We start from the raw sequence: 26,102 nt of genomic DNA, 5'->3' as shown, positions 1-26,102 counted from the left end.
ACCTGTTTCTGTATGCAGTGAATTTCTATTCCTTACTAAAGGAACAATAGATACCATTTTTAAAAATATAGTCTTTGTGCATGTTGCTAGGTTACTCAATTTTGAGCCTTTTTCTTTATAATACATAATTATAAGAAACCACTGAGAGAAATGCAGACATAATAAGAAGAAGATGAAATATATAGTAGTATGAGTATGTGGGAAATTGATATTATCATTGTGATACTGGATATGATAATAAATAGACTGATTACTAGAAAATATATTTGAATACTAGCCAAGAAAGGATTCCATTTAGCCATAAATCATAGTGAAAGATTTCTAATTTCAAATTTTCTGTTTTTCTAACTTCTTCAAAAGTATTGATTATTTAAATGATGCTAATCATTTTTTATTGTTACTGTATTACGGTTGTCCCAATTTTTTCCTCTTTGCCATCCTCCGCCCATCCCACCCCTGGCTGTTGCAGGCAGTTCCCACACTATCGTGCATGTCTGCAAGTCATTCATACATGTTCTTTGGCTAGTTCCTTCCTCTTATTTCCACCGTGTCCCATCCCCCTCCCACCTCCCTCTGGTTACTATAAGTCTGTTCCATGTTTCCACGCCTGTGGTTCAGTTTTGTTCATTAGTTTATTTTGTTCAAGATTCCGCTTATATGTGAGATCATATGGTATTTGTCTTTCACCAACTGGCTTATTTCACATAGCGTAATATTCTTCAGCTCTATCCACACTGTCACAAAAGGAAGGGTTTCTTTCTTTTTGCTGCGTAGTATTCCATTATGTAATGGAATGTACCACAGTTTTTCTAATCCACTCATTTACTGCTGGGCACTTAGGCTGTTTTCAGCACTTGGCTGTTGTATATAGCCCTGCTATTAACATAGGGGTGCATAAGTTCTTTTGAATTGGTGTTTTGGTCTTCTTAGGTATAGTCTCAGCAGTGGAATTGCTGGGTCAAAAGGCAGTTTCATTTTTAGTTTTTTGAGGAAATTCCATGCTGTTTTCCACACTGGCTGAACCAGTCTGCATTCCCACCAACAATGCATTTGGGTTCCCTCTTCTCCACATCTTTGCCAGCACTTGTTGTTTGTTGATTTTTTAATAATTGCCATTCTGACTGGTATGAAGTAATATCTCATTGTGGTTTTAAATTGTGTCTCTCTAATGGCTAGTGATGTTGAACATCTTTTAATATGTGAATGGGCCTCCTGTATGTCCTCTATGGAGAAGTATTTCTGCAGGTCCTTTGCCCATTTTTTAATTGCATTGTTTGTCTTCCTGCTGTTGCATGTTATGAGTTCTTTGTATACATTGAAGATTAAACCCTTGCCTGATATATCATTGGCAAATGTGTTCTCCCATATGGCTGGTTCCTTTTTCATTTTGATGATAGTTTCTTTAGCCATGCAGAAGCTTTTTAGTTTGATGTAGTCTTACTTGTTTATTTTTTCCTTTATTTCCCTTGCCCTAGAAGATATATCAGCAAATGTATTGCTACATGGAATATATGAAGTTTTACTGCCTGTGTTGTTTGCTAGTATTTTTGTGGTATCATGACTTATATACAAGTCTTTTATTCATTTTGAGTTTATTCTGGTGTATGGTGTAAGTTGGTGGTCTCGTTTCATTTTTTTGCATGTGTCTGTCCAGTTCTTCCAACACCATTTATTGAGGAGGCTATATTTGCTCCATTGCATGTTTCTGCTCCCTTCATCAAATATTAATTGAACATAGGGACATGGGTTTGTTTCTGGGCTCACTATTCTGTTCCATTGATCTATGTGTCTGTTCTTAAGCCAGTACCAGACTGTTTTGATTACAGTGGCCTTGTAATATAGTTTGATATCAGATTGTGATCCCTCCTACTTTGTTCTTCTTTCTTGTAATGAGAAAAAGGATGAGAGCTGACTAAAGGAAGAAAGAATGATTTTGAGAGGACAGAGTGAAGAGAAATAGGAAGAGTAAGGAATAGGAATAAGGCATAGCTTGGGGGAGAATAAAATTTACAGCAAAAATAAGAAAGGGCAGGAAGAAGTCATAATGGAGTAAGACAAGGTAAGAGTAAAATGTGAGATTTGAAATCAAAATCACAAACCACAATCACAATCACAAACCACACCCTCACTCCTTTCCCATTGCTGGCAGGGCAGATTTGCACGGGGTCCCTGCCCAGAAACTAAAAAATGTAATATAAATAAAAAGAATAAGAAATTAAAGACAAAGAATGGTGAATTAGTTCGAATACAATTGATGCAAAAGAAGAAGTCTTTAAAAAGCCATGCGAAAGAACAAAAAGAACACAAATTCTGAAGAGGAGCGAGGTGGAACTTGTCTCAGCAGGGTTTGGCATGTTAGCCTCTGTCTTCTCTTTTTGGCCCCGCCTCTTTTTTTTTCTCAGCTCAAAGTCCCGGGGCGGGTCGTCCAACTTCCAGCAGAACCACCTCTGTCACTTTCACCTGCCTCTCAAGGTGGCTTCTATTGGGATCGGGGAGGTGGGGCCCCTGTGTCTCCCCTGGGCACTGTGCAGTGTTCTGGGGAATTCATGGGTGTGTTCCCCCTGCCCCTGCACCACCCATCTTGGTCTGTCCCAGTTTATTTCCAATAATGTACAGTTTCTGCTGAATTAGCTGTCCATTTCAAGGCAGGGGCCAATCTGTGTAAGAGGGTCAGCTCTTTTCTGCTTTTGTGGTGCTGGCAGCTCTGTCTGTGAGCCAAGGCTGGGCAGGGCCCTGATTCCCCTTGCTGCACTGATTTCTGATCTCTGTGCCTTACTGGCCTCAGTGGAATAGGGCTGTGGGAACCGTGTATTTTGTCTCCCTGAGAGAAGTTCAAAATGGGCCCTTTAAGCATTTCTTTTTCTCTTTCTCTTGCAGATATGCACACTGCAGGGTGTTCCTCATGCTTGCAATCCTGCAGGATGTGGGGGCTGGGTGTGTCCTTCCCTTGGAGGTTCAGTCTTCCCAGGGAAAGTGACTCTGTCTGGCTATAATCTCAGGTGCTCTACTCCCACCTGTCCAGTTCCCAGACCACTGCCATTGTAGCAGACTCATTCTCCACTCTACACAGTGTCTGGCCTGCCCCCTGTGCCAAGCTGGGGCCGAGAAATCCCCTTGCTGTGCACCTTTCCCATTTCTCTCTGCCCACCTGCACTCAGTGGGGGCAAACCACACCCTCACTCCTTTCCCATTGCTGGCAGGGCATATTTGCACGGGGTCCCTGCCCAGAACACCTCAGCTCCCATTTTAAAAATGCAGACACTCCCACTGTAGCACCGAGTCTCTGTCTAGCTTTTCATACACACCACTTCTCCAAAAAGCCAAACGTCTCTCACAGTCAAGGCTTGCTGCAGCCTGCGTACATCTGACCCAGGCGCAGGTAGAATCCGTCCCTCTCTGTTAGCATTTGCCACTGGGGCTATGGGTGTGCTGCTCGATATGTATGTGTGTGGCCTGGATCTCCCCAACTTTGTGTGTCCAAGTCACTCCAAGCTCAGTTCTGGGGCTCTCTGCCCTGGGAGGGGAGGGAGCCACAGAGATGAGATGTCTGACCAGGTTCTTCAAGGCCTAAGGCGCCACACCTAGGGTACTTCCCCTTCAACCTATAAAACCTCTTTACCTCCTGTTGTGTACTCCTTGGCTTCCAAACTTCGTACCAGCTAAGATCCCATTGAGTAATTAGTTTATTTTTCAGAAGATCAACCAGGTATCCAAGTTAGGGACAAGAGCAGGCAGACTCTGCTTCCACCTGCTTGGCCACCATCTTTTCTCTCAAAATGTTTTACACTAAATGAAATGATGATTTCTCCTAAATAACACAAAAAAGTGATCCACTCATGTCATGTACTTGGACTTACTACCCTTATTCCTGTATTGTTCCGTGTCTCGCTGAGATTCTCAGCAACCCTGGTATTCGTCTCTAATGATATATCTGATTTCCTATAAAAGAACCTGAAGTTCACCTTGAAAATCTTGTAACTCTCTGTAGCTACTCTTGCATGTGCTCTGTAACGTGTAGATATATCAAACATGAAAGTCGTCTGTCACTGTTGGGGCTGGTCAGCTGGCCCTCTGGCCGCCTGGTTGTCCCTTCCATCCCTTCCGTTGCTCTGTTGTTGCTCTGTTGTTGTTCCTTTGTTGGGTGCTCTCACCCCAGCCTGTGCCCAGGTCCCCAGAGCCTCCTCTCCACCTCTGGGCCACACCAGGCTCCTTGCTGTCTCGGTACCTTTGTACTTCTTTTGTCCCCTGGCAGAACCACCTCCTCAGGAAAGCCCTTCCCTGAGCGCTCTGTGCAGCTGAGTTCTCCGTTTTATCTACGCAAACCTCTGTGGATGTCCTGTCTAGGACTTCCTCATACGTATTCCCCCACTGGGATATAAAATTCTGTGAAAGTAGGGGCATCGTGGGGTCTGAAATACGTGATTGAAAAATGATCGAATAAAGGAATATTTAAAAAATCAACATCAAGGTCCTGAAGGCTTCCTGGAAAAGGGTATTTAAGCTGCATTTGAAAAGTGGACTATGCAAAGGTAGCAGGGGATAGAAAAATCAGAGTTTTGGAAGAGAGTCGTTTATGTTATAAAACAGCAATCTTTGTGATGGAGATAGGCCTGTGCATGACTGTCCTGGGTGTGAGGAGATTAAGGGTAAATGAAGAATAAGTTTTCGGGAGCCAGGGAAAACTTCTAACCAGGGGAGGGACAGAGTCACAATGGCAACAACAGTGTGGAGGCTGCTGGGTGAGTAACACAGTGCGCAGTAATTGCTAAGGAGTAAATACCTCCATGACTCACCTCTGTCCTGCTGATTTTTTGCCTCATCAGTGACTAAGGTCATCAATGTCCTGGAGTGAACTGGTACATAAGTCAAACCTGGAGTTGTCTGGTTAGCAATCGTTCATTAAAGCCTACTCTGTAGCAGGCATTGCACCTCTAATCCAGTGGGCTGTGAAGCCCATGTATGTGACTCTGCAGTGTGGGTTTTACATACCTAGACTAAGATGCAGCTTTGAAAATTTCCCTATTGATACTTAAGCCAGTGAAGACAAAGCTGGTTAATACCTTCCTGAATGGGAAGGAGGTGTATTTAGTAAACGTAATCAATTTATTTATTGCTCTGCACAACAATACTTAGATATCTTGAAACAACCCCAGATAAGAAATATAGCCATTGAAAACATGCGAGAAACTCCGAGAGCTGTGTGGAAGCATATGTTGATTCTTGTTGTCACTTTTGCTTCTTATGTATATCATTTGCTCTCTAGAGAGAGTTTTCTTCTGTCTGGACCTCCACACAAAACACATTCCAGCCATAACATTCTTGGATTACTACATCACAAATTGTACCTTGCTTTGAAACTAGACTACAGTGACCGATTTCACTAATTTTGCATTTATTATAAAGCTGAATTCTAGTAAAATAATTCAGTTAGCAAAGATACTGTTAGTTCTGCGCAAAAACCTCATATACTGTAGTCTTGAAACTAGTTCCTGTTGTTACTGCCACAGAAAAGGAATATTTCCCCCCCGGAATATTAGTGTTCAGAGCTGCTGCGTATTGATAGGGAAAGAATAGTTGCCATAGCAATCCAGCAGCCTCTGAGGGACTGCGGTCATGGCCTTACGCATCCGGCAACCCACCCTGTTTGGAGAGCACCTCTGAAAAGAATCCCTTCCGTAGATATTAAATTACTGAGATAAAATAGTTTAATTTCTGTAGCTCAGATTTGTTCATAGGTTTGTTTACACACTTACCTTCTGTAATGAAAAGCATTTATAATAAACATGTCATATGTGGTTATCTCTGGGGACAAGGTTAAATACAAGTATATTGCATGCTCATTATTTCATAAACATGTTCTCAAACACACAAGCAACCTTTACTGTTTTTCATGTGAGCTACAGAGCGTAAAAAGCAATTCAACAAGACGCGGATCAAATGTATTTATCAGTATTTGGGGTTTGGGGCGTTTCGGCAAGTGTTGTGAAGTAGAGGAAAATCCTAGCATTTTAGAAATCTGTACAAGCCAAGCTGAGCAAAACAAGTGACTTAATACTCATGTATAATAATCATTTTACAGTAAGATCAACCTGCCATCAGTAGTTCTACATCCGAAATTGCTCGCAGGACAGCGTGCTGTGTGCGCACTGACTCTGCAGGCCCGAGGCTGCGCGTTGGCTCTGCAGCTGTGCGGAGCGGGTGTCGGTTTGGCGCACGGCACGATTGCTCTGGAGGGACCCTAGACACCTCGGACCCTGTTTGGCAGTTCTCGAGTACCGGAAGTATCTACTGCCGAAGTGAATCATATGTACTTAATTAGATTTGCTACATAATTAGTATTTGAAGAAACCTAAGGAAAATCCTTGTGGGTTGGTGATTTGTTATATCAAATATACACATGCGCATTTAGGGAACTGGGATTGAAACTGATGCTATTCTATGGCATCATAACCCAGATGTATTACATACATATGTAATTTTTTAATCAAGCTTTTAAAAGTGATACTTTCCCAGGGATGACTGAAATGCTTGTCCAGACAGCTGGGACCTGTCTGCTTCCGTGCGTGGGGATGGGCCCTTCTGCACATAGCCAAGTCCACTTGATGGCACTGATAGGTGTGTAAACAGCTTCCCACCTGTAATACGAGAGCCCACAGCTATTCAGTGAACACCCAGGTCAGCTGTAGAGGTGTGCTGGTGACCACTAATCGAAACTGACAAATGTGTCTGAGACAGGGAAATCGGGCGGCACTTAAATTTAAATTTTAAGATTAACTTAATTACAAGTCTTATCTATTATTTTTAATTTCACAAAAAGAATTTAACTTTTATCCTTAAAAGACATCTCTTTAAATACTTCAGAGATTTGCTTGTGTGGTTTTAGAGTTCTACAGAATGAGTTAACTGTGAGGAGAGGATTAAATTTCCTATTCATTTAAGTCTAGGATAAAACTTGTAACCTATGTTTATTTAAAATATTTTTCTAATCAATCAAAAAGCTGTCACATTCTTATCAAATTATTCCGTACCTCAATTCATCTAGGTTTATTATAGATAAGGAAATAAATGAAAGGAAACGTTTAATTTCCTGACGGACACTTTAATGATTTTTTAAATTTAAACTCACAGCCTGCCATAGTTTGAACATCCAGTTTTTCCTAAGTATTCACAGCTTTGGAACTGACGGTGACGGCTCTCCTCCCGCCCTCTATCTAGGTGCCAGTAATTACATGGAGAAGAGGTACCCACATCCCCCTTCCCCTCATTTGCACATCTTCTCCCCAGCAAGTATCTAAAGGGAACAAATATAAATCCAAGCCTCACTTACTATAACTCTAATTTAAAATTTATTCTCTTCCCTCCCCCCACCAAAAGAGGCACTATACTGCTAAGTTTTTTATTTTTTGTTTTTGCCCCTGCCCCTCCTAGAAACCTGCACAACAGAGAGAGGGAGAGCTACATGGCTCTTGTGAAATAAGAGAAAGAATTCTAGAACTATATTTAAAGCTATGTTACTTTGACCCAGTCCTAGTTCATTCCTTCTAAAAAAAAAATGAGGATACTAACCCATATTTTTATACGATTGTACAAAGGCAAGGGTTCGCCAGTTCTGGTCTGTGGGCAGATTAAGCCCACCCCCCATTTTTGTGCAGCATGCAAGCTCTTCCTAGTCTAGCCTGCAGGGCACGCAGTATAGCCAGGGATGTGGCATAATTTTTAAAAAGCTTTTCATTCAAGTTAAAAAAAAAAAAAACTTCATTGGAATGGATAAAAACAAACCAACAGTTCCATCAGTTTTTCTTTCACAAGTATAATGAACACTAGATATAAATATTAAATATTTCCTTGCATCTAAGCAAGCTGCTTTGGCCCACTATTTAACCTTAGATCTTTCTCAGTGACACTCAAGATTAACCAGGAGAGTTGGTTCAAATACCAACAAAACTGTGAGCACCTGTGTGATCTTCAGCCCTCTTTAAACTTGGGTGACCTCAGCACCTCATTTGTATTATCACAGAAAGTCATTGGTGAAAGACAAATAACCATATGATATCACTGTTAACAGGAATCTAAACAACAAAACAAGCAAGCAAAATATGACCAATGACACTCAATTACGGAACAGGCTGACAGGGTCCTGAGGGGAGAGGGGAGAGAATCATAGGGGAAAAGGGGATGGACTCCCATGAACAAGTATAAAGGACACATGGACAATAACTAAGGGTGGGGGGCAGAGATGGGAGGGAGGTGGGGAGCACTGGGGGGGCGGGCAGGGCTGGGAATATAAGACAGAAAACCGTACTTGAACAAGAATTAAATAAAAAAAAATTTAAAAAAAGATGTCCTGGAGGTTAAAAAAAAAAGTCATTGAAAGGGTTAAATGAGGCTATACAAATACTTACCCTTGTTTGTTACTAAATAAGAATATCTCTTTGGTTACCATTTAGTGAATATCTGGCTTTTCTGTTGTCTGTATGCCTGCACTTACGCCTTTCTCTGAACGGGCAGGTATGTGGACCGATACATTTCTTTTCCTGTGGGCTGCCATGTTGTTTCTCGGGACATTGGCCGGAATGTGTTGATTAAACACAGGATTGCTTGCTGGTGTCCATGTGTCCTTACATACATCACCGTGCGTGGTATATGACGTACTGGGAAACTCTGGGGCCTCTTTCAAAGAGTCCCTGCTTTTCGTGTTAGCCTCCGATTCCTAATTGAGGAACCAGATTGAGTTGATGTAGTTCAGCCTCAAGTAAGTAGATAAGAAAAAGTGAGTTAATATCCTGGTCCATCTAAATAAACTATGTGAACATTGACATTTTTATGAATTGTGTATATTTAATCTAAATTTATTAATAACTACTGTTGAGAAATGCTAATATTATATTTTTACACTAAAGTATAAAAGTATCCAGAACTAAATCACAGTTTCTAACCACCCCCTCCCTAGTGTATCTGTGGTTTTTATCAGGCTTGTTAGAAGTTTGTTTGTGAAGCGTGCAATACGTGCAGACTTGGGTTTCCTTCCTCTTGTCAGCATACAATTTACCCAGTATGGGGAGCAAAAAAAGAGGGATGGATATATATATATCTCCTCCTAATTCTGAAATGTCTGTTCTTGAGTTTATAAAAATGTATATATTTAAATGCACAAACATTTAACCTGAAAAATTTCTATGTAAGGGATATTAAGCACCTTCACAGGTAGAAACATAGATATATAAATACAGTGAAGAGGAAACTATATTTGGGATTTTGCATTTTATTATAATTTGATACAGATAATAATTACAATTGCTGGATTTAAGGAATAGGTCAAATTCATTGTATTAGCCAAAGTCATCCTCATCTAGGTAGTGAGAGCAGTTATAAGCCTTCCCTTACTCTGGTCGGAGGTCGCCACCATTACTCAGGTCAGAAGCATGTTTGTTTTGTTAGTTGGCTTAATTATCAAACGTGGGAAGTGCAGCTGCCACTGGAATCCAGTGAACGAGGGTTTGACCACATCTCCGTAATTGCTGGTGATAGCCTAGAACGTTCATTTCTCTAGTAAAATTGCAGGAATCCAGTCACCGGAATTACACTGCAGAAAAGTAAGTTGGCATGATTTATTCATTCAGCAAAACCAAGCTTAAAGGCTGTGTTGCTATGACACCCAATGTTAACTTTTTTAAAAATGTGTTTAATTTCAGTAAAAACATTAACACGTCTATTTTGGCATTATGTCGATGAAGTTGATTTTTTCCCTTTTCCTTGCCTTATTTAACAAGTTCTTTTCGCATTCTTTTAAACATAAATTAAAAGGCAAACTAGAAATCAAAAACATGTTTAAAACAGAAGGAAAAAGTAATAAAAAACTCTCTGTATTGCAGCAAAAGCATATCATTAGTAAAATAGAAAATATTCTAGCTATTATTTTTTAAATCCAGCTTCTCAAACTTTTTAGAGAGATAGTGCCAGATTGGGAGAAATCACTCTAATCTAGTAGTTTCATTTTGTAATTGGTTTTGAAGCTTGAAAACAGATTGTGAGAAATCCTAACAATTTTTTTTGGTGCAGGTTCAGTCCCCCAAATTCTAAGATAATACCAGTACGCTTTCTAGGTCACAAGACAAAGGAATCGTCAGGTTGCTTTAGGTGGGGTTCACTTCTGCCTTCCGAGCACGAGCACCGTGAAGTGGCGTTATAATGCTATTCGAAGAATTTTGTGGAAAAAAAACAAGCAGAAAAAGGGAATGCTTTGTAGGATCATCAAATGTTGCTCTACCAGATTATTTTAAATTTCCTGGTGCCAGGCCAAGAAAAAAAAATCCTACCTTACAGAGGGCGATTTGTTCCTGCGATGACTCAGGGCTGTGAGCGCTTATATTTATCATTACGTGTCCACATTCTAAAGAAATTTCGCGTTCAAACTTTGCTGCCGTCATGCTTTCTTATATAGGAAGAATTTTGAACTATAAACTTTAAGAAGCTTCAGGGTCTGTGGAAATTTGAGACCACTGCCTTTTTTTCTACTGTTGAATATAAATTGTTTTAACAAAAGCGTGGAGCCACAGTGCATTTTAAATGTCAAAGTTTGCCCATCATGTATCTTGAAAGAATATTTAAACTTTAGACTTTGAACTTTTAAAACATCAGAACATCGTTGGAGACTGATTGCAGCACATAAACAGAGTGTGTGGCAGGAAGATTTAAGGAAGTTTATTTTTTTCTCCATTGTTCCTTAACAGCGCTTTTCAGGTGAAAAGGGTGAGGCAGCCTCGGGGCATCGCTCAAGGCTGTGCTCAGGAGAAGCCTGAGAGCAGAACCGAACCTTGACAGGTTTTACTGGGAAAACCAGAGTGGTTTGGATGGGGTGCTCATGATTTGAGATAGGATTGTAAATTCCAGGACTGAGTTGTCACTTGCTTTCATTTATTTCTGATTTTAAATATAGTGAAGTTTATAAAATTATCATTTGGGGAAGAAAGCAATTTATATTTTAAATTATTGATGTTAATGTTAAATTTTGATATTGAAATTTGTTATTTAAACAGTTAATGTATCAAGAGTCATAGATTAAGCCCACATTACCATGCTTATATTCTGGCATGACTATTGAATCTGAACAATGAATCATTTCTGGGTATATTTTAATATCATTCTTCAACTTTGTTTAGGTAGCTAGATCGTATCCAGGAAAACTGTTTAGATCAAAATAATACTTCTAACTTCAGAAAATAAGCTTCTACTTTAATAATGAGTTGGAATTTATATGAAAATCCTAATTTAGAATTCAGTTTCATTCTTTAAGTAGCTGGGAAAAAGATCTTGAAAAACAAAACTTCCAACAAATTTCCAGCAATTTGCATTAAAAAGGAAAAAGTGGGATTTTTTATGAAGTCAACAGACATTGAAGACATTCCAATGAAGTTAAGTAATAAAAATCTCAGCTTTTAATTTAGTCAAGATTATGATTTTATATGGAAGTTTTACTGAAGTAGTCGGGCCTGAGTAAAATGTTTCAGGTGTTATACAGCTATGAATAAAATTATGTTATTCATACACGTATACGGCTTTATTTAGTTATATAGTTTCAGCTGTGTTTTAATAGTGAGAAACTTTATAACAACAAGTTTTTGTTGAACATATCTCATGTGAGTGGTACTAGAAAAATAAAATTGCATAGCTCTAATGTTTAGGGGAACATTCTGTTAGTTTGGGGATAGATTAGGGACTCAACTGTCTGAAGAATTAATTTCATAGACCTGCGTTATATAGAAAATCGGTACAGACTAATATATATTTGAAGTTCCATTTAAAAATATGATGCATGATATTTAAACCATTACCTTATATGAAAAATATTATCATTAATAAAATTGTATTTGTTTAATTCAGTAATGAAGTTAATTTGGAGTTGCTGATACAGTGCCTTCACCGGGTTTTCCCCTTCCTCATTAAACTTTGCTTTAGTGGGTCACAGAATTCTGTGGCAGATTTTTGGTTAGGTTATTTTTATTAAAAAGTATTGACTTTAAAAACTGCCACACAAAAAAACAAAACAGTTGGTCCACAAAACATTTTCCTTTGCTTCGGAAGGATGTATGATGTATTATAATTATTAGCCTGTCTTTTACTATTAAACTTATATAACCAATTGAGGTAAACAGTTCTGAGGCTGTTCTACCACTGGTTACCACTGAGGTGGCAGGTAGTGGGCATAATATTCATTTAGACTTCTGAGCTTTCTGGGCAGACTTGGTGACTTTGGCAGCTCCAGCTGCTTTCTTGTCCACTGCTTTGATGACACCCATAGCAACTGTTTGTCTCATGACACAAACAGCAAAGCAGCCCAGAGGAGGACAGTCAGAGAAGCTCTCGACACACACGGGCTAACCAGGAACCACATCAACAATGGCAGCATCACCAGGTTTCAGAAGCTCTGGGCCGTCTTCCAGCTTGTTCCCAGAACAAGGACCAGTCTTCTTCGGCTCAGCAAACTTGTTAGCAGTACGAGCTGTGTGACAGTCCAGAACAGGTGCACGTCCAGCACCGAGCTGGCCTGAAGGATCAGGACAATCACCTGAGCTGGGGAGCCAGCTGCTTCCATTGGTGGGTCACTTTTGCTGTCACCAGGCACATTGCCACGACGAACATCTTTGACAGACACGTTCTTGACATTGAAGCCTGCATTGTTCCCAGGAAGAGCTTCACTCAAAGCTTCATGGTGCATTTCCACAGAGTTTACTTCAGCTGTAGTGTTGACTAGAGCAAAGGTGACCACCGTGCCAGGTTTGAGAACGCCAGTCTCCACTCGGCCCTCAGGGACAGGACCAATACCCCCAGATGCAGGGGCTTGTCAGTTGGACGAGTTGGTGGCAGGATGCAGTCCATAGCTTCAAGCATTTTGGTTTACGTCACTCTCATGGCTGACTTTCCATCCCTGAGCCCTGGCTCCAGCATGTTGTCACCATTTCAACCAGAAATTGGCACAAATGCCCCTGTGTCAGGGTTGTAGCCACTTTTCATAATGTAGGTGCTGACTTCTTTAACAATTTCCTCAAATCTCTTCTGCTAGTAGGGCGGTTCAGTGGAATCCATTCTGTTAATACCAACAATCAGCCGTTTCACACCCATTGTGTCAGACTGAAAGGCATGCTGGGGGGTCTGCCCATTCTTGGAGATAACTCCTTCAAACTCACCAACACCAGCACCAACAATCAGGACAGCACAGTCACCCTGAGATGTCCCTGTAATCATGTTTTTGATAAAGCTTCTGCGTCCTGGAGCATCAGTGGTGGTCACACAGTACTTGCTGGTCTCAAATTTCCCCAAGGAAATACCAATGGTGATGCACTCACAGTCAGCTTTCAGTTTATCCCAGACCCAGGCGTACTTGAAGGAGCCCTTCCCGGCTCAGCAGCATCCTTCCCAAGTTTTTCAGTGTTCGTCTAGTTGATCCCAGCACACCTGTAGATCAGATGGCCAGTAGTAGCAAACTTGCCAGAATCTATGTGACCAGAGACAATGATGTTGATTTGAGTCGTTTCCTCTCCTGTTTTGACTCTGATTTAGTGGTGGTTTTCATGACACCTGTGTCCTGGTGGTAAGCCACTGCGACAAAGCTACAGGTTTCTTTGACTCAGTTGCTGAGAAACTAGAATTTAAGATACCAGAATCATTTTTTTTCTCATCAGCTAAAACTAATGTTTTGGCTGTGGGCAAGTTTTCAGGGTAGATTTAAAACCGATTTAAAGCAAATATTCTCTGATAATATATGGAAGCTGGGGGAAGTCTAACCTTACATAAATAACTAGGACAAATCAACTTATAATCAAAAATAAGTTTTTAAGTTCATGGACTTTAAAGCTATCAAAAATACATCATTGTAGTATATTAATTTAGTTGTCTCATATTTTTAGCATTTAACTCTTGCACTGGTCATTATAACATCTAGACAACCTCTGTAAATTGCATTTACAAGAAAAATCTCCATTGTTTTATTAATAATAATAGACAAGAACCCAATGGTATTGAAAATTTAGGTTAAAACTTTTTTAAAATTTAGGTTTAAGCATGTTCACAAATCATTTGAACTTCTTAATGTTTTCTCTTAGAGTAGAAATAACTTCATGATCTATATACATGTCCTGTTCAATGCTCATTATATTTATAGCTTATTGGACTTTCCCAAACCCCTCCCCTTAGAAACAAAAATAAATTCTCATAGTTTAAATGCGTTACGGTGGCATAATAACAATTATATGATATAACCTGGAGCTTTGTTTGAAAAGTAACTTAAAATCAGTTTTTTGAGTTATTACTTTGAAAGTAGGTTGTAGACTGATGTTTCTTGTGGTTCCAAGGAGGAACATACAATCCTGATTTATCAGATAATTCTGTAGGGAGTGATGTCTGTTTTGACTTGTGAAGTGTTTCTCATTACCGTGTCCTGTTTTCTTACTTTCCATTAAATGTTTAGAAAAATCAGTTCAGTAGTTTTTCAGGAAAATGAAATGAATTTCATCAGCCAATGTCAGCTGAAAAGAAGTAGGAACATGTATAAAATACCTAAAGTTTTCTTATCTCACTTTAAACTTCATAATTTTCCAGCTCAAGATGATATATATGTATTTTTGCACAGTGGGCTATATCAAACTAACTTTCTGTCACAGAAGACCAGAAAAAAAATTATTTCAAAATTGTCCTTAGAAAGAAATCTGAGCCTGAAATTAAAAAACAAAAGCCAAATAAATCAAATAATGTTGTATGGTCTTTATTTTTTGACTTCCTTGACTCTATTTTTTTACTTTCTTGACTCCATTTTTTGAGGTAGGTATGCCTTGATTACATTAATTTATCTACTTCTACTGGTAACCATTTGGTAGCTGACTGAGAGCCTCCTTTCTGTAGTAGCAGTACTTGGAAAGTATGTTCATTTTGGAGGAAATTTTAAACCATTTCTCTAGCCCTTGACTATAGCCTCAGGAACTGGCAATTCGTGCCTAGATCCCTGCTCCCCAGCAGGGGGCAGCACTGGGCTTGTCTTTCCTTGCTCTTGACTGTGGTCTCCACCCTCCTTCCTGATAAAGCACTTAAACTTAGTTTGGTAGTTCCTTTTTTTTTTTTTTTTTTAAGGCTTAGAAAGTATCCAGTAAATAGTAGCTGTTCAGGTTCTGTGCTACAAAGAATATTACTTCTCACTGTTGATTCTTCTGTTACCAGAATCTTGTCTTCGACGATGATTTGGTTTATCATTGCAAATAGTTACCTTGTGTTTATTCTAACTTGGAAAATCTTAAGAAGAAAACAAAACCCTCACAGTTACTGAGCACTGTGATGTGTCAGGCATGAAACTAGGTACCTCTCATATGCTACTGCACAGTCTAGGAAAACAGCTAGGCAAGGCAACAATAGTGTCACACAAGGCAACAATCGTGTTACAAAACAATAGGAAGATACCACAGCAGAATTGGCAATACTTTTACTTTGCTATTGAGCAACCAGAGGCTAGGAGTGGTTAAATCACAGTAGAGCATAGGTTCCCTTCAGGCAGAATTCCAAATTCCATGCTGCATCAATTATGTTATCAGCTCTGCCAGAAGACAACAAAAAGATTTGTCGAGAGTGACTGACGCCACAGTGTGGAACGCCTGAGGCCCATGTCATGGTGTAACTTCTGTGACATGGTAACAGAAGAATTTATGGTTAATGCACTTAAAATTTGAATCAGGAAATGGGGTTAAGTGATATTTATATATACATACTTCTATTATTGATATTACATTCACCAAAACATAGGAATATTGCAGTATAGTTGATTTTTAAAAACTTATCCATAGTATTTTATTTATCTTAAAACAACAGTGGATCATATTTTGTTTTTACTTACCTTCTCTTAACTGCTAGAAAATTTTCAGGATCTCTGTTCTCTGCAGTTTCAACAAGATACTAATAAATTTGTTTTGTTTTATTATAGAAAACAGGCGAATAAAGAACTCATTTTGCCTGGGTCTGCGATTTTTTTGACTTGAAATTGGTACTCCACATTGTCTGCTTCCTTTTCTGGTCATCATATGCATAGCAAGCCAGATGGCTAATATATAAACAATTGGGATATGCTGCTTTGCATCACGTGCCATAGCCTAGGAGGTGCCTGGTCCCAAGACCATCTGTTTACTACTCTGGGTGTCAGCTTCGTGCTGAAATGTCTTTTCCGTTTCTTCACGTCTTGGCCTCTACCTTCCATATAAATGCAGAGGAGGCTTCTTGGACCAAACTGAACCCATTGTACCTCTCGAGGTTCTATTATAAAACTTTAATTATAGCCTGCCTTCCACTTCGTTGTTCTTATGTATTCCTATTTTTTCTTGTTCTTGCTGTTCTCAGCAGTAGTGCTTCGGAATGGTTGAAGAGTGACTCAGGGCATGGGTTTTGTTGGAATCTTGCTTGGCGGTGTTTGTGTCTGTTTGACCTTGGGCAAGTTTCTTCACCTTGGCTTCCTCATCTGTGAAATGGGAAATGATACCTACCTCATGCATTTGTAAAATGATTCAAGCAGATAAAATAGAACTCATTTAGTACCATACCTGCTATATAACAGTGATACTGGTCACTACTCTTATTAACACATTTTAGAGAGAAAATTTTCATTAGTTACAAAAAGACAGGGTCAGATATAAAGGCAAATAGCAAATAGAATTTCATGCAAGGGTTTTCATAGCAGATATAAAGGCAAATAGCAAATAGAATTTCCTGCAAGGGTTTTTGGAAGGAATGTGTTTTTCTTCAAATACCTGATTGTGTATGCAAAAGCATACACCACCAGAAAAGGGACGTAGAAGATACTGCATGGCTGGTTTAGGGTTCACTTTCAGTCCTTTTCACTGGATTCAGGGTGAAACTTTGGACCACAAATATCTGGAGAAAAATTTCTCTTGGCACCTGTCTGGGTCCTCTCCTGTTGCCCTGGCCTACCTGTCACACTGCGGTCTGCTTTGGAACATCACCATCACGCCCGCCATTGTTTTCCATGGCAAGCTCTCCAGGGAGAAAAACCGGCAGCTGACACGTCCCGTTTTAGCCCCTGTGGTGAATACCACCTGTAATCTCCACAGTTCCCCACGGGCTGGGGAGCTGTTTCTTCTTAATGTTCCGTGGATTACTATTTCTGAGTCAAAAATCATCAAACGTAGTTTTTAAAATATGAGTGTGCTTGGGGATACAAAGAATATGATTAATGGAAAAGAAGATGATTAATCTGGATTGTTTTGAAAGTTTAGAGCACATGGTGTCTGTAGTTACTGTGTCATAATGTGGTATATAATGAAGAGAGAGAGCTGCTTCGTGGAGGATTAATTAGGTACAATGATCTACAAATCTGCTGGCGAGATTCAAATATTTTTCTAAGACTGTGAGTGTATTTCAGTGTGTGTACAGCTTCTGTATGAAGAAGAAAACTGATGTAGCCCTGTTTTGATGGTTGCCCAGAGAAACAATAATCACACACAGACCATTCGTATGTGAACCAGTTCAGTGGGAAGTTAACTCTGCTTGACCCAAACATCCTATTTCTGATTGTTTTAAAGAAGTTTTAACACAAATTCGTGAAAGGGAGAATTTAAATCTCTTTAATACACTGTAGTAAGCAAAGCGTTAAAATTTCAAACTGTTTCATTTGGTCAGTGGATAGCCTTATAAAATCGAATCATAATCATCCATATCCTTGAATTATCTTCCATGATTTTTATAATACATTTTGTGTACTTAAGTATAGTGTGTTAATTCCACAAGATTTACAATAACTGTTTTCAAACTAAGGAAGTGCTACATATAAAATAACAAATTTGTTTTTGTTAATTCCATAAAGTAGTAACTATTATTCACATAAGAAAATTCTTCACTTCACTCTTTGTCTTTATTTTAGTGCCATTTAGTTACAAAAATAACACTGTGTCATACGAAGCCCAACAATACGTATAGAGTACAAAGTGGAGTCTTTTCTCACCTCCTGCCATTCCCAGTATGGTTATTGCACATAAAATTTGAAAAATACAGGAAACGAGAGAAAACATGTCATCACTGGTTTCAAGCTGCAGAGTCACTGTGAACGTCTTGTTACGACTGTGGTGCGCCTTACATTTGTGTTTGTAGAAGAGCTTGTTTGGTAGGATCCGCCTTGGCTTAAACAGTGGACATGCATGTGGGCGTAATATACATATATGTAGATGAAGACGTATTTTAGGTAAAACTGGATTATGCCAAACATGATGTGCGTCACCTGCTCTCTTTAACCTGCTTCTTTCACATTACAATAGGCTTATTTTCATGCCCCTGGATGGAATTGTATTTTAAGTAGGAATGTTTTGTCTCTGAAAAAAGATTTCTTCTCGAACTTAACCGTCTGTGTTCTTATCTGTAGGAAGAATGCTTCCTGAACCTGGAGGCCCCTATATCAAGAGTGTGTGGGTATGACACCCCGTTTCCTCACATTTTTGAGCCATTCTACATTCCAGACAAGTGGAAGTGCTATGACGCCCTTCGAAAGATGATCAACTATTGACCCCAAAGGTAAGTCTGCCCTGCGTTTTGAGAAAGCTAGCGTGTGTCCCCGACAATAGTGGTGTTACCCAAGGAACAGCCGTCTTCAGTGTGTTGTATTTTGGTTAAGTGGCAACTGCCAGATGAAAATGGGTATTTCAGGGGGAAAAAACTTAAATTTATAGTCGTAAATTTGCATTTAATAGAAACACAGGAAGTGTATGTATTATGTGGTCTCTCTAAAATAGATGCATGCATTTGTTAACATTGAATAATCATTAGGTCAGGATGTTCTCTGCCATGGGTTAATTGTAAATACACCCTACCTCATTGTTCCAGCTTTTGCTCTTATTCCTGTGTATTTTTATTAGCTATTTAAAATCTTCACAAATAGGGGTAATTTTATTTATTTAAAAATGGCCCTTCGGTTTGGGCTCCAGTGATTTTGTCAACAATTCATACATAGTATTCTGAAATTTGCCTTTATGTTATCTGAAAAAAAAAATAGGTTTGTTGAACAGGAAACCTATTCATCAGATAAAGGAAATTTTTACTTAGAAAAACCTAAAATATCCAGCACCACCACCATTTCAAGAATCTTTTTGGCAAGTGAATGTTTATAAATTGTGGGTAATAAAAGACATGTGTTCACGACAGTTTTCTAAGTCGTGCTCACATGCCTTCAGCAGGGTTAGCCCAGTGACAACAGACAGCGCTGCACACTGTGAGTTAGGTTTGAAGGTGCGATGCTGCAGAGGTTGCTGTCACTGATACACGTATTTTGTCTTTCGCATTTTGGAGATGATTTAAAATGCATAGATAGGAATTAAGTGCCATGTAATAATATAGCCCATACTTTTTAAAGGTAAGAAATAACCGTATTTGAATGTGGGAGGTGGGGAGTGGATAGGGCAGAGAGAATAGTGGGAAGGAAATGGGGACAACGGTAACTGAACAATAATAATTTTTTTTTAAAAAAAAGGCATACTATATTCCTTTATTTGGTGAATGGGCAGTAAAGCTAGCTCACCTAAAACCAGAGAGAACGCTTCATTCCGTGCAGAGAAAATAATGCCCCCTCCTGCCCCTCTGAGCTCCTCACCATGTGTTCTGTAGATCTGTCCTGAGAATGCTGTTAAGGCCCTTGCCCACACGTCCCCGGTGCTCTCTCTGACATGCAGAGGTGGATGCTTGGTTTCTGAGGTCCTCTTAGTGTCCGTGAGAGCAGCCGGCTTCTACCGTAAAGTCACACTCAGGACTCGTTAGGGAGCTTCCTCGTCTTGTTGTCCGTCCTCTTCCCTTCCATGGACCATCATATTGGAAAGTCAAGATAAGAACATGCAGCCATATGGCTTGTCGCTACTTTGAAAGTAGTATTTAGGTGCTGGTTTTACCTTTGGATATGTATTTTTTTTTAAACAAAGAGAAAATTGAGCCTATTGTGAGAATATGGTAAAAGATGCAAGTGTTCTGTACCCAAAATTAAAATGACATTGGAGAATGTAGTCATACAATTAAGAAAAATCTATATTCAATTCACAGTGGCCAGAATGTCTATAATTATTGTTGATTTCTTTTACAGAAAACCTGGAAGATCATGACTAGATATGGAAATATTTTTCTGAACTTTTTATATTGTCTCAGATTTATCTCTTCTTGAAAATAAGAGTTTTTTATGAAATGAATCATGATGGATATTGGCTGAAAATGATAAATTAGTTATTATTGTATTAACACACATGAATTGATTTCCATTAGAGTGTTTCAGATTAATTTTTGAAAGTGTTCCATATGATGGTCTTACAAACTCCATTTAATTACATCTGTAACTATTGGGTGTGGGTAGCACTCAATAAAGCAAAGTCATATTGTCTTCTGGTTGTGTGTCTTTTTTTCATTAGTAAAAAGAATTTGTATTGCAGATGAAAGGAACATAAATTCCACCACCACTCTTTTGAGATACTGAATTTAAGCTGTTTATTAAGAAACAAGACTCAGCTGGGGAGCTTTGACCCTCCCCAACCCCCTTCCTCTTGCATAAGGGATTCAGACAGAGAAACCTGCTTTAGGAAGGTTCGCCGTAGCCTAACTTGAGTGAATGTGACAAACAGCACTTCTTGCAGGTGCCTGTCACTGAGACACCTCTTTGGTCTCCTTGTTGCCTAGCAGGGATTTTCCTGCCACCTGTGCCCCGCTCTTCCTCAGCCACCTGCAAATCGCCCATTCTCACTTCTGAAATCTAGGCCCCCATCCCCCTCTCCTCCTTTGTCCAAAGCTTAGATACCCATATTGCCTCACTCTCTTTGGAATTGTTGTGCTTATGTATTAAATGCACATGCACATGTATTAGAACTTTGATTTTTCTCCTGTTAATCTGTTTCTTTTAATTTGATTATTAGCACAGCCAGAAGAACGTTAGAAGGTGGGAAAAGAAGTATTAATATTTTTAGCCCCCTGACCCCAAACTAATTGTCAACTTGTTCATTAAATCTAAGTAAAATGAAATGCTGAGAAATGCTGAATTTTCAACTTTATTGTAGTTGGTTTAATTCTTTATGGCTGAGATGGTTGGTTGTGTGTTGATAAAACTTCTGGAATGTTTTTCCTGATTCTCCCCTCTTGCCTCAACCAGTTCTACTGATTGGCATACTCATTTTTTCCCAGAATGGGTTGGCAGGATCGAACTTGCTGCCTGTTTTCATGGAGAGCACGGGCTTGTGTTTACTTATAAAGGTGCCAAGCTTTTGCTGTAGTTGTATTTTTTTGCCATGATGTTACAAAGCAAATATTTTATCCTCGTGCTCTTCATATTATTATGTAGCTAAAAAGAAAAACATTAGCAGCCACAAAAGGCTCAAACAGGAGGAAGCCCCCTTGTTGGGGAAGTTGCCAGGGGCGAGTCCCCTGTGCTGAACCCCAGCCCTGGCCCTGCCTGCAGGCGGGCAGGTGCTGTTACGCCCGCCTCACTCCCCTGAATCCAGAAGAGTTTCTGCTCAGGTCCAACCCCCCCAACACACTGCACTGCTAGAAAGCAGAGAAACGGGATCCTAGAGCACTTTTCTTTCTCTGTAAATACTGTAAAAAGTGGACATTTTCTTAAGATTACAAATATATGTTACATTAAAACTACGATTGAAAAGTGTGTCCTGTTTATTTTTGTCAGGTATTCAGAGGAGGATAGAGAAGGTAACATTTGTAGATTGTCAGAAACGGGGCAGTGAAGGACAGGCACTTAATCACAGATTCTGGACAGGAGTGGGCTGAAATGGGGAACCAGAGCGTTTGTTAGGACTGAAAATACAGCCCCCGTGGCCTTGGTTTGAAAATAGAAACACCTGTAATGTAGGATGGGAAAAGATTATTTGTCAGCCACAAGTTAGGGAAGGATTTCAGGAATCCACTTGGCTTACGGTGCAGGAGTTTCTGAGTTTAATTTGCTAAAATTCAGTATGGACTTTGGCTTTGGCCTTCGTTCTCCACCAAAGGCCCCAGACATCTTTGCTGGGAACTGGGCACTCACGTGGTCCGTCCAGCAGAGCTGGGAGCGTGCGGTAGTCAACCACACAACCACATCTGGGCCTACAGTGGGTTCTATTAGAACATGTTTGTTTTAGTTGAACATATTTTTTAGTTGATATTATTTATTATTTTAGTTGAAGTTACTTATTTTAAGTTATATTGCCATTGGTAATTTTTAATACTGTTTTTTTCCTACTCATTTGGTATTGTAAAATTTTCCCATAGCTATTTTAATATTATTTTAACTTTTTTTTGAAATAGCAAGCATGAGGACATTATGGGATAACCTCAGCATGGATTGCCACAGTTTGAAAGCATTTTTCTCCCTCCAGTTAACCCTGCCGTCCCCATCAGCAAATAACCTCGTTCTCTTCCAGAATAAGTGGCTTACAGTTGATACTAAACTCAGTCTATAGCACTAGATGCACATTAAATACATTGATTCACTTGAAACAAATGTATATGGTGGAAATAAGAAAATAGTGATGAAAAGACATATAAGGAATGTTAAATGAATGCCAAGGTCGAAATCCCCCACTACTCAGCCTCAGCATAAGTCTGCTCCCTGTGACAACATGGATGTATGAGTGAATATAATCTCCCGTACTTTAAATTATATAACTGATAGATATTATCCAAGCTGAGTAAACAGACCCGTATACATTAGAGAAAAAAATGAGGCCGAAGGTCCAGAAATGACCTCAATCCAATCTGTTAGGTTTAAATCACATAATCCACAAACTCTTGGTTGAGAATCCCATAGATATCCCATTCGATTTAGTGAAATCCCTTTCCCATCAGCTTGCCTGTGGTGGACACGTGTGGTTTCTGTCTGCCGGGCATCCCTCCCCCCACCTTCTAGTCACAGCGCTGCTGCTCGTTTGGAGAACCCCCTTGCCCCACCGCATGTGGCTCTGCAGCGGCTGCCGATCCCAGTGCCGGCCAGCACCAGCCACAGAGATGGCCCTGGCCCAGGCCCTGCTGGGGACCTCAGAATAGAAGGTCACCTCAGCCTTGTCAACCACCCTAAACTGGAAAAGACTGGTTCTCTCATTTTTACCTGTTCAGAGTACACCTGAGAATACAACCGATGGGTGTTAGTTAACCCATCAGTCACACAACAGTAGTGGTAGCAGAAATTCTTTGTGGTCAGGAACAGGACCCCAAAGCTGACATGTCAGAATTTCCAGAGAACTTCTGGAGGTTTGGAGACTCTGATATGCTTCCTTAAGCCATCTAGTTTGGAAAGAAATAGAAAATACTCATATATGGGCAAGATTTAGAAACCCTGATATATAATATCTTCCTGAATGTGGTAATTAAAGATATTTGCCAGGAAAGTGAGAAATAAAATTAGAACAAAGATGAAATCACAGCTGGAATGGATGAGAGGTAAGACTGGAATAAAAAGGTATTTCTAAGTAACTGCCTTAAATACATTTTTTTAAAAACTAGTGTTGCACATTTCACAAAGGAATGTATTGCAGTTAAATTATTTACGTTGTAAATGTGTATTATTAACATATAAGCACAAATTTATAAATAGAGAAGATATGTACAGAACAAGCTATACAAGGCTTTATCACTCTGCTTTCAATTTGATACATGAAGTAGACAATCATAAGTAATAGGATTAGGTCAGTAGAGATGTATTTTAAACTTTGTGCCTCCACAAACAGAATAATCACCGTTTAAAATAAGCACAACCAGTTAAAAAATGGATGATATACTAAGGCACACAAAAAATAACGGTAAATCCCTCAAAGGGGGATGCCTCTTAATAAAGGCATCATGTTTTCTGACCACATCCCAAATTAATGACAAATATTCCAGCCACTCAGAAACAAAAAAGCACCCAGCTCAGTAACTGTGGGACCAAGGAGGAAATGGAAAACAGTTACAAAATATTTAGAACGTAAGGTCACTGGTGTGCTTCTGCCAGGGTTTTACTCGGGCAAATTCATAGACTTTGACTTTAAATCTTCGAGAAAGGAAAACTGAAAATACAAGAATGTAAAGGGGAAGAAGCTCAAGAAGAAAGAAAAAATAATAAAATTAAAAATAGGAAGTTCCAAATGAGAAAAACTGATATTGAAGTCATTTTTAAAAATAAAATTGAAAGGGTTCCTTTTATTTTATGGTGTCTGTGTCCTGTGAGGATGCAGCGATGTTTTTATGTAGTCATGATACCAACGAATAAAAGCCACGGAATGGCTGTGCCTACATTGGCTAATTCCATTAAATCTTTTGTTTTAGGAGAGGAAATTATTTAGCAAAGTTTATTCATTTACCAGAAGTATTGATAAGCAAAGGTCTTTGTTGTTAAGATAAATTTATTTCATCACTTTAAGAAAGTCATTATTAAGGTCTTATTTTGCTGAAAATTCTTTAGTTTTTTGCTGAGGCCTACTTGGTTACTTCTAAGGTTTGTGTTTTGTTTTGTTTTTAAGATTTTCTTTTTAGAGAGAAAGGAAGGGAGGGAGGCAGGGAAAGAAACTTCAATGTGTGGTTGCCTCTTGCACATCCCCTGCTGGGGACCTGGCCTGCAACCCAGGCATGTGTCCTGACTGGGAATCAAACCAGCAACCCTTGGATTCACAGGTTGGCACACAATTTACTAAGTTACACTAGCCAGGGCTAAATTTTTTATTTACTATGAATTTTCATAAGATGTGGTGACTCTAAAGAATTAGAATAGCCCTGGCTGGTGTAGCTCAGTGGATTGAGCACAGGCCTGCGAACCAAACAACTGCAGTTCAATTCCCAGTCAGGGCACATGTCTGGGATACAGGCCAGTTCCCAGCGGGGGACCTACAGGAGGCAACCATACATTGATATTTCTCTCCCTCTCTACTTCCCTTCCCCCCTAGAGATAAACAAATGAAATATTAATTTTAAAAAATTAGAATAATGACACCTACTTATTATCCTGAAACTGTTTTTTCTTCATCCACAATGTTTTACTGATTCTGAAAATGCAGGGAGTTTTGGTCTGTTTCCCCACTATTCTGCAGAGCCTGGAATAGTGCCTGGTCCACAGAGGCTTTCTTTCTGTTGCTGAACAAACATGAAGGGAGTGCAGGCCTGTACTTGAATCAGACCCTGTACCAGAAAAGCACTTAGGTGGAGCCCACTTTGTAGATATTTAAAGTGATACTTTGATAATAATTGATATCAAGAACAGGAAACAGGCATTTGTGTAGGGCTAGTCCCCAAGGGTTCCCAAGAGATGAGAATTGTTTCTGTATGTTTTTGCCTGCTTCTTCAAATAGATTTCAAAACCATGTATTTTTCAGTGGCTTTGTGACAATGTTGTCCATTAAAATGTCCATATATGTAAATGGCAAACCAGACTAGACTGCTCATTCAAAACTGTTGAGTGTCATGCGACTGTCAGCCATTTTTCTTTGTTTCCTTAACCTCCGTTCCTAGGCACCGGTGGAGAGGCAGCCTGGCTCCAGTTAACCTCCTCCTGGCCTTCCCGTGCTGCTTCTCCCGGACCCGTCGAACGCACAGACTCGGCCTGAGCCAGAGGTGGGGCACCATCTCTTCGGCCACAGTGACTGGTCCATGGATGGAAAGTGACCAAAATTGGGTCGCAGTCCTTCTTCAGGATTTTTAAAACAAATAGATTCCCCCCCCCCCCCCGCCCCGCACACACACACAAATTATCATGGAGGAGCTACGGCCATCTTCCCTGTGGAGGAACACCATCTTTTTCTGAAAAAGATGAACCCGTGTTCCAAGGAAAGCTGAAGTGCAAGACGGCATCGGTCCTGGCCAGGTTCCAGGGTCAGGAGTCAGTCCACTGACTGACCCAGCTCCACTGCTGCCGGGGGCAGCCCCAGCCGCTCCATTCTCCCTTCCATGCTGTGAAGAACTACCTCAGGGTCCTTCCAATAAACTACCTTTGTCTTTGTTCAGTTGGATTTTGGTTGCTTTTAACCCAAAGCATCCTAATTCAAATATTCCAAATGCTTACAAATATATTCAGTTTGAAAGAAGGAAGCCCACATGTTTTTAATAAAATACACTTGGGGAAAACCCTTCACCTTTGAGAC

General features: G+C 39.7%; 1 protein-coding gene and 1 pseudogene across 2 annotated transcripts in view; one reads left to right on the top strand and one right to left on the bottom strand.

Moving 5' to 3' along the window:
* BCKDHB (branched chain keto acid dehydrogenase E1 subunit beta) overlaps positions 1–20,395 on the top strand; it is a 188,391-nt gene extending 167,996 nt beyond the window's left edge. For both annotated transcript variants that reach the window (XM_037039464.1, XM_037039462.1), the window contains 2 exons: positions 18,404–18,552; positions 20,105–20,395. In XM_037039464.1, the coding sequence (XP_036895359.1) occupies positions 18,404–18,544 (141 nt within the window). In that variant the 3' untranslated portion in view covers positions 18,545–18,552; positions 20,105–20,395. The remainder of the gene's footprint in view (positions 1–18,403; positions 18,553–20,104) is intronic.
* On the bottom strand, positions 12,041–17,999 carry LOC118982295 (elongation factor 1-alpha 1-like; annotated as a pseudogene).
* Positions 20,396–26,102: the final 5,707 nt, after the last annotated feature.

Source organism: Sturnira hondurensis, unplaced genomic scaffold, assembly GCF_014824575.4.
Source record: "Sturnira hondurensis isolate 20B ecotype Veracruz unplaced genomic scaffold, ASM1482457v3 Scaffold0025370, whole genome shotgun sequence".
Classification (NCBI taxonomy): domain Eukaryota; kingdom Metazoa; phylum Chordata; class Mammalia; order Chiroptera; family Phyllostomidae; genus Sturnira; species Sturnira hondurensis.
This window is presented reverse-complemented; position numbering and strand designations above follow the sequence as displayed.